Source organism: Oryzias melastigma, linkage group LG13 (assembly GCF_002922805.2).
Source record: "Oryzias melastigma strain HK-1 linkage group LG13, ASM292280v2, whole genome shotgun sequence".
Taxonomy (NCBI): Eukaryota; Metazoa; Chordata; class Actinopteri; order Beloniformes; family Adrianichthyidae; genus Oryzias; species Oryzias melastigma.
Genome location: NC_050524.1, coordinates 15,225,666 through 15,232,026, shown reverse-complemented (window position 1 = coordinate 15,232,026; position 6,361 = coordinate 15,225,666). Strand labels below are relative to the sequence as shown.

At 38.6% G+C, this 6,361-nt stretch overlaps 1 protein-coding gene across 1 annotated transcript in view; it reads right to left on the bottom strand.

Annotated features, from left to right (window-relative positions):
- Positions 1-1,858: 1,858 nt before the first annotated feature.
- Positions 1,859-6,361, bottom strand: part of LOC112150017 (protein jagged-1b) — a 53,802-nt gene continuing 49,299 nt past the window's right edge. The window contains exons 10-14 of the mRNA XM_024278057.2: positions 5,726-5,839; positions 5,330-5,376; positions 4,879-5,055; positions 3,210-3,360; positions 1,859-3,136 (exon numbers count right to left, since the gene is read on the bottom strand). Of these exons, the coding sequence (XP_024133825.1) occupies positions 2,706-3,136; positions 3,210-3,360; positions 4,879-5,055; positions 5,330-5,376; positions 5,726-5,839 (920 nt within the window). The 3' untranslated portion in view covers positions 1,859-2,705. The remainder of the gene's footprint in view (positions 3,137-3,209; positions 3,361-4,878; positions 5,056-5,329; positions 5,377-5,725; positions 5,840-6,361) is intronic.

Genomic DNA, 6,361 nt, shown 5'->3' with positions numbered 1-6,361 from the left:
TTGAAAGAAATTGAGGGCATTAGTTAATAATATAACCTATTTTGCTTAATGAATATAAAAATAAATCAATAAAGTTAGCTCATGGATGGAATCATAATTGTGATTTTTCTGTTTGTGTGTAAACCTTTAGCCAGACGATGAATGGGTTGATGCTTAAAAAAAAAAACTTCTTTGCCTCTTTTTAATACTGTATATTGTGTATTATTGATATTCATATGTTATAGCCTTGAACTGAACTGTTTTTACCTGAAAGTTGTTGATAAAACTCCGTCAGTACTCCTTTTAGCCACCAGATGTCACTGCGGTACAAATAGTCAGACAGTAAACCTGTTGTCAACTGGATTACCTAAATGGACTTTAAAAATCATTTTTTAATATGATCACATTGAGCACATTTCTTAAGGAACAAATGTTTATAGATTTGTTTTTATTTGAATCCTCAGATGTTAACAAAGTCAGATTTTTTTATTTAATTTTTTGTAGCATTTTTATGTAAAACCTTGACTTTGGGATTTCATAGTTGAAACCAGATACAAACCTAAAAGATATGTCTGAAACCCATGCTGTAACTGTAACCAGTAACAAAATAAAGCATAAGCAATACACATTTTGACTTTGAAACATGCAGGCTGCATTTTGGCATATAGTGCAGCATAAAGCCTGTATAGAGGAGAATGTCTGCATGCCATGACTTCATATGTGTGTCTGCATGTAAGCTTGCATTTCCTCCTGACTGGCTCTGTGACAGGAAGCCCACATTCATTTCCAGCCTGCCGCTGTGTTCACAGGACGAAAGGCACATTTGTCACAGCCATTTGCCCATTAGCTGTAGCCACTGTGACCTGGCAGCGATGCAACACAGCTCCAAATCACAAGGGCTTTCCTTTCAGTCACTGTCACTTTGTGCTTTGCAATTAATGACTTTAACACTCTGGCAGGCAGCTTAAACGCATTGTAGACCTTTGTTCTGATGTGTTCAAGTTATACCTGCTGCTTAAATTTGCTATGCTAAAATCATACATGTCAAGTCAGATTTCAGAGCTGGTTTTCAAAGTTAAATGGGTTTACAACTGACTGCTGCACATAAACCCACTGAACTTCAATCACAACTTATCATCTCAGAGGTTTGTCAGTATTTTTATTTTTTTTCCTTAAAGGAAATGCACCTTTGAATCCTTCTTTTGTTCTTAAAGGCTATTTGATAATTTTTTATATCTGCATGTTTTTTTGTGCTTTATATTTAATATTTATATTTTTGTGCTTTATATTTAATACAAAAATATTAATAAGCAGGCTAATTTTTACACATTTTTACACTGTTTGAATCAGGACTTTCTCAAAACTGTGTCTGTATGGGAGAGAGTTAAGAATTTGAAATCAAAGTAATGAAGTAAAGTCATCATTAATTAGTTGTCGGTAGCCTGCTAGAAGTCTCATCTTCTCCTCCTCTCCACTATTCTTTTTCATTTCTTTTTCTATTAGTTCTCCATACTTCTGTTTAGTGCAGTGTGATTCATGTGTTGTTCCTCGGTGCCACTCTCCTCCGGGGGAGAGACTCCAGATTCCAGGTGGATCGTCTGTGCTCCTGTCCTTGGCAGTGGACCTTGCCTCTGGCTTATCTTGTGCCCACAGCTGTCCCAGCTCTATCTGCTATAGGTATTCAAACTTAGCTGTAGAGTTAGATAAGCTAATTCCTCTTTAACAGTCCTGGTACATCCCCTGTCTGTACTGAGAGAGAATCCCTCCCTCAAGTGAATATCACTGAGGTGTCTACTTTATTCCCCCAGGAATCTTTTAGATTTTCCTTACCGAGAAGGAGTTTTCTAATACTCACAAAACAGAAGAAATACAGATAAAATAAAGTTGTTAAATGCACTTTTATTACAAGACACATGTGCTGTTTGCTCCAAATTGAAAGTGTGATGGGACAAAAAAGCAAAGTAAAAAAAGGATACTTCTAGACAGAACACAGTACAAAAAGAGTCTCAATATATACAATGTGTTTCTGTACAAAAAGCTATTTTACAGAGTAATTTTAAAAAGATGAAGAAAAAAACATCTTCAACAAACTGCAGTATTACGGAGAAAAAAAAGCAGGCAACAGTGTTTAGAATTAAAAGTGAAGGCTTCAAAGCCCACCGTTCAGAAACATGAACTTCTTTATCGACAACATTGTTCGATCTTACTCAAACAACACGTTTTTTTTATGACACACACACATTATATACATTCTTTCACTTTCAAGCATCCTTGCACACACAGCCAAGAACAAAAATAGTTAAATAGACATTAATTCATCGTTTGTTTGTCAAACTTCAGTCTAGATAGAAATGAGCCATCGGTTGGCGTCGTGGACCAAGACAAACTTTACAAATATCCTGCAGAGGAGGCTCTTCTGTTGCTGTTGACAGTATGTCAGGCACACTAAGGTAAGTGTTTATATTTTTCAGTCAAGCGTCGCACACCTACTGCTTCTTATGGCCTTCCAAGTGGCGTGAAAGATGACATCATAGTAAGTCTTCTGATCCTACCATTTAGCAGCTTAAGCTCCTCACGTCTGTCGGTAGCCATCTGAGTTCAGGGACCTCTCAGGCCGTTTCAGTTGACTTATAGTGCAAGTAACTGGAGATGGGGTCCTGTGAGCAAAAAAAGTGCTACAGATGCAAAATAGTTTCAGAAAAGTTCCTCAGAGGTCTGGGACAGGGTCAAACCTCCAGCTCCTGATTGTCTGTATGGTTGAAACGGTTCAACTTCTCCCTTTCTCGGTTTGAAATGTCCAGTTTGGGAGCGTGGGCTGGCTTTAGTGCTGGTGAGGGCTGTGAGAGAGCCGGGGAGGGGGGCAATGTCAATTCAATCTCTTCATAGCAAGGGGTGGGAGGTGGAGGTTGAGTGGGAGGAGCTGCAGGAGGCAGCAGGGGAGCAGGACGGTCCACGTTTCGTATGAGGTTGACCAGCTCCCTCTGGTTGTTGATGCCCTCTTCTTGAGGGACATCCGCCTGCTGTTTTTTCCGCGTGCGGTGGAGGTGTGAAAAGATGAACGCACAAGCAGCACAGCCACACACGGTCACTAGAGCCAAGACTCCGAGCAGGATCATGTAGAAGCTGAGGCTCCCATTGGTTGTGTCGGACACAGCTCCTTCAGACGAGCGTAAAGTTAGATTGGATTTTATCAACACTCTGGATTTACAAGTTAACATGCTTACCCTTACCTTGACAGTGCTGCCCCATGCAAGGACTTCTGAGACTCACACACTCTCTACCATGGTAACCCTCAGGACAAGCACACATGTACCTGCCCTCTACGCTTTGGCATTCCCCTCCCTGTGGGCAGGGATTTGGATCGCAAAGATCCAATGCAATCTGTAAGAAAAAAAACATATCTTAAATTTTTTGTGTGACAGATCATGGGGCTAGTAGCAAGGTACTGAGAAGAAGGCAAGGAAATTCAGTTAAAAGACAGAGGCATTCCCCTACAAAAAAGTTTGCTGAAAGAGGCGCACTCATGGATGAATGGGTAAAACTGAGGCGGGGCCTCTAAAAGGTTTTTCTGTAAAATAGGTGTGGCCTTAAAAAATCTTTTTTAAAAGAGGCAAACTGGTTTGATAAAGGCAAAGTTCCTACATTCCTAAACTGATAAAAGTGATTCCAATGAAAAGCTGGTGAGTCTATAAAATCTTATGATGAAGGTGGGGTCAGTAAAAACCTGGTTTGATGGAGGCGGAGTCCTAAATATTCTAATCTGATGAAGGTGGGCTCACTGACAACATTTTGGTGATGGAGGCGGACTCTTAAGACATCCTGGTGGAGGGGACAGTGAGAATATTAGGCCTGTTTGAGGTGACTTGCATCTCGCCTGGATCGTTGGTGACTCCAGGTGGCTGTAGGCGGGAAGGTGGAGAGGCGCCTAGGAAGTTGGGATTGTCCTTAACATTCAGTTGACTTTTAAAATGCATTACCCCCTTAGTATGATTTATGCTATGATGTTATTTATATTAATTTTAATGTCTTGTAATCTATGTATTTTTATCAATGGACGTGTTAATTGACTGTCTCACATTTGATTTTTTATACTATATTCTAAAATTTTAGGTAGACAATTTGTCCATGGACAACAGCTGGGCTTAATTTAATTTATACTGTCCCATAAAAATAAATAAAAGTTCGCTTATAAAGGCAACAATGACCACAGATGATTTGTGATGGCTGCACTTATGAGTTCCTTTTGTTGCATAAATACAAATATATCTCTGGTGTTTAGTATTAAAACCAAAATTATTATCAGTAGGAAAGAGAAAATAATTAAATGTTTTAAGTAATGATAAAGTAATCTGAGTGATTGTTAATTTTCATTATTACAACCATTTATGTAAATATAGATCTTGTTTATTTTTTTCATCAGTGATTCACTTTTTAGAGAAAAAGTTATAATATACACAGATTTCCTTCCTTAAGCATTTCTGATGAGCATCACTTTGAAATGCAAGAACTATATGTACACCGCTTCCCACAGTGCATTGTTTTGTAGTCATTTAGGCAGCTCGCAGTCAGAACAGTGCCAGATTTCCAGCTGCTCTTGCCTAGGTAGGCGCCTTGCACCCGCCCCAACTGTTTTTATGACAATTGACATGTAACGTCAGAGCAAAAACTACTTAACACGCACCGCAATCCGGGCGGTATGCGTCCGCCTGGGCGATCTCAAACACACTTATTGTGTGACGGAGGCGGAGTCCAAATACATCCAAATTTAGTGAAGGTGGCGCCAGTAACAAACTGGTGTGTAGGAGGGAGGGTTTGGTTGAAACTTTCAAATAATGCAAAAAAAAAATTGTGAATAAAACCACATTTTTCAATGTGTTAGTCATGTAGTGGGTTTCACACCTCGCAGAAGCTTCCAGAATATCCCACAGCACAACTGCAGGTGGCTGTCCGTCCATCCTTATCTTCACACAATCCTCCATTCAGACAGGGGGCGCTGTCACATGGACTTGGACCGTTTTGGCAAAATTTACCAGAGAAACCAGGTGGACATAAGCATTTTGACCCAGACACTTGGTCCTGCAAAACACAATAATGCAAATAAAACATTTGCATGGGGATTTTATTTTTATGTGTGATAAGATTAATTGATTTAAACCATGAAGGAATACATTGCTTTCTTAAAAAAATAAACATGAGGTGTGCAAGCACAATTATTCCAAAACAGTAACCTAAAGGGTTGAACTTTTTATTTCACTGATAAAAAAAAAAAAAAACAATAAAATAGTGATCGGTTAATAAAGCTTTTAAAGCTGCAGGTACCCTGGAGGCAAAATCATTTCCGGACTCTCACCTCACAACGTCCTCCATTCAGGCACAAACCCTGACAGCTGCTGTTCCCTGGAAACCAGACACACCAGATTAATATGTCATACAACAACCAGATTTTTATCAAACAAAACTGCTGCAAACACAAAGAAACGAAACAAATTGGAATGATTGATATTATTAAGTCAAAGCCAAATTTCAAGTAAGATTCCTCCACTGTGCATCAAAGAAGCAGATGTTCTACATCTCTAATGTTCTTCAGTAAAATCCTATAGTTGTTTAGTGAAAGTGGAGAACCGATCTCCTCTCTACTGAGGCCGTTGATGTTTCATAACCTGCCACAGAACAATCACCTGTTTTCTCCCCCTTGTTTATTTCCACTTCTTTTTGTGTCTTTGTTCCTTTGTTTTTGTGTACTCACTGGTGTCACAATTATGTCCCGTCCATCCAGGGAGGCAGTCACACAGGTATCCACCGATCAGGTTTCGGCATGACCGGGCGTGGACGCATATACCTTTTTCACACTCATTGGTGTCTAAAGATACAACACAGAAGTAAAGGGATGAAAATGTTGAATTAACTAACAATCCTAATTTATGATACACCTACTCCTGCATTCAAGATTAGAAAAAAAGAAATAGAACTTGACCTCAAATATTGAATGAAAAATAAAATTAATATCAAATGTATCTTTATGGTTACAAAACATAAAAACAATGTATTCAGGAATACTACATCCAAAACAAAATGTGAAAAGGATTTACATATGACCTCTAATCCTAATTTCTGGACAAATGTTTGCAGTAATACTTTTTTTATTTGCAAAACAAAACAAATACACAATGAATCCAATATAAAACCCACTACAGAGTTTGGATTATTCAAAGAAAAATTCCAAAAACTCAACAAAATCTGGACACACCTAATACCTGGTGAAAATGAATTTTGGCCATAAGTATTGACTCCACCCCCAAAATGATGACATAATGGCAGGAAAAAACACAAAAAAATGAAAAATTGCTTGTGGAGCCAAAAAAAAAATTCAAGCTATACTAAC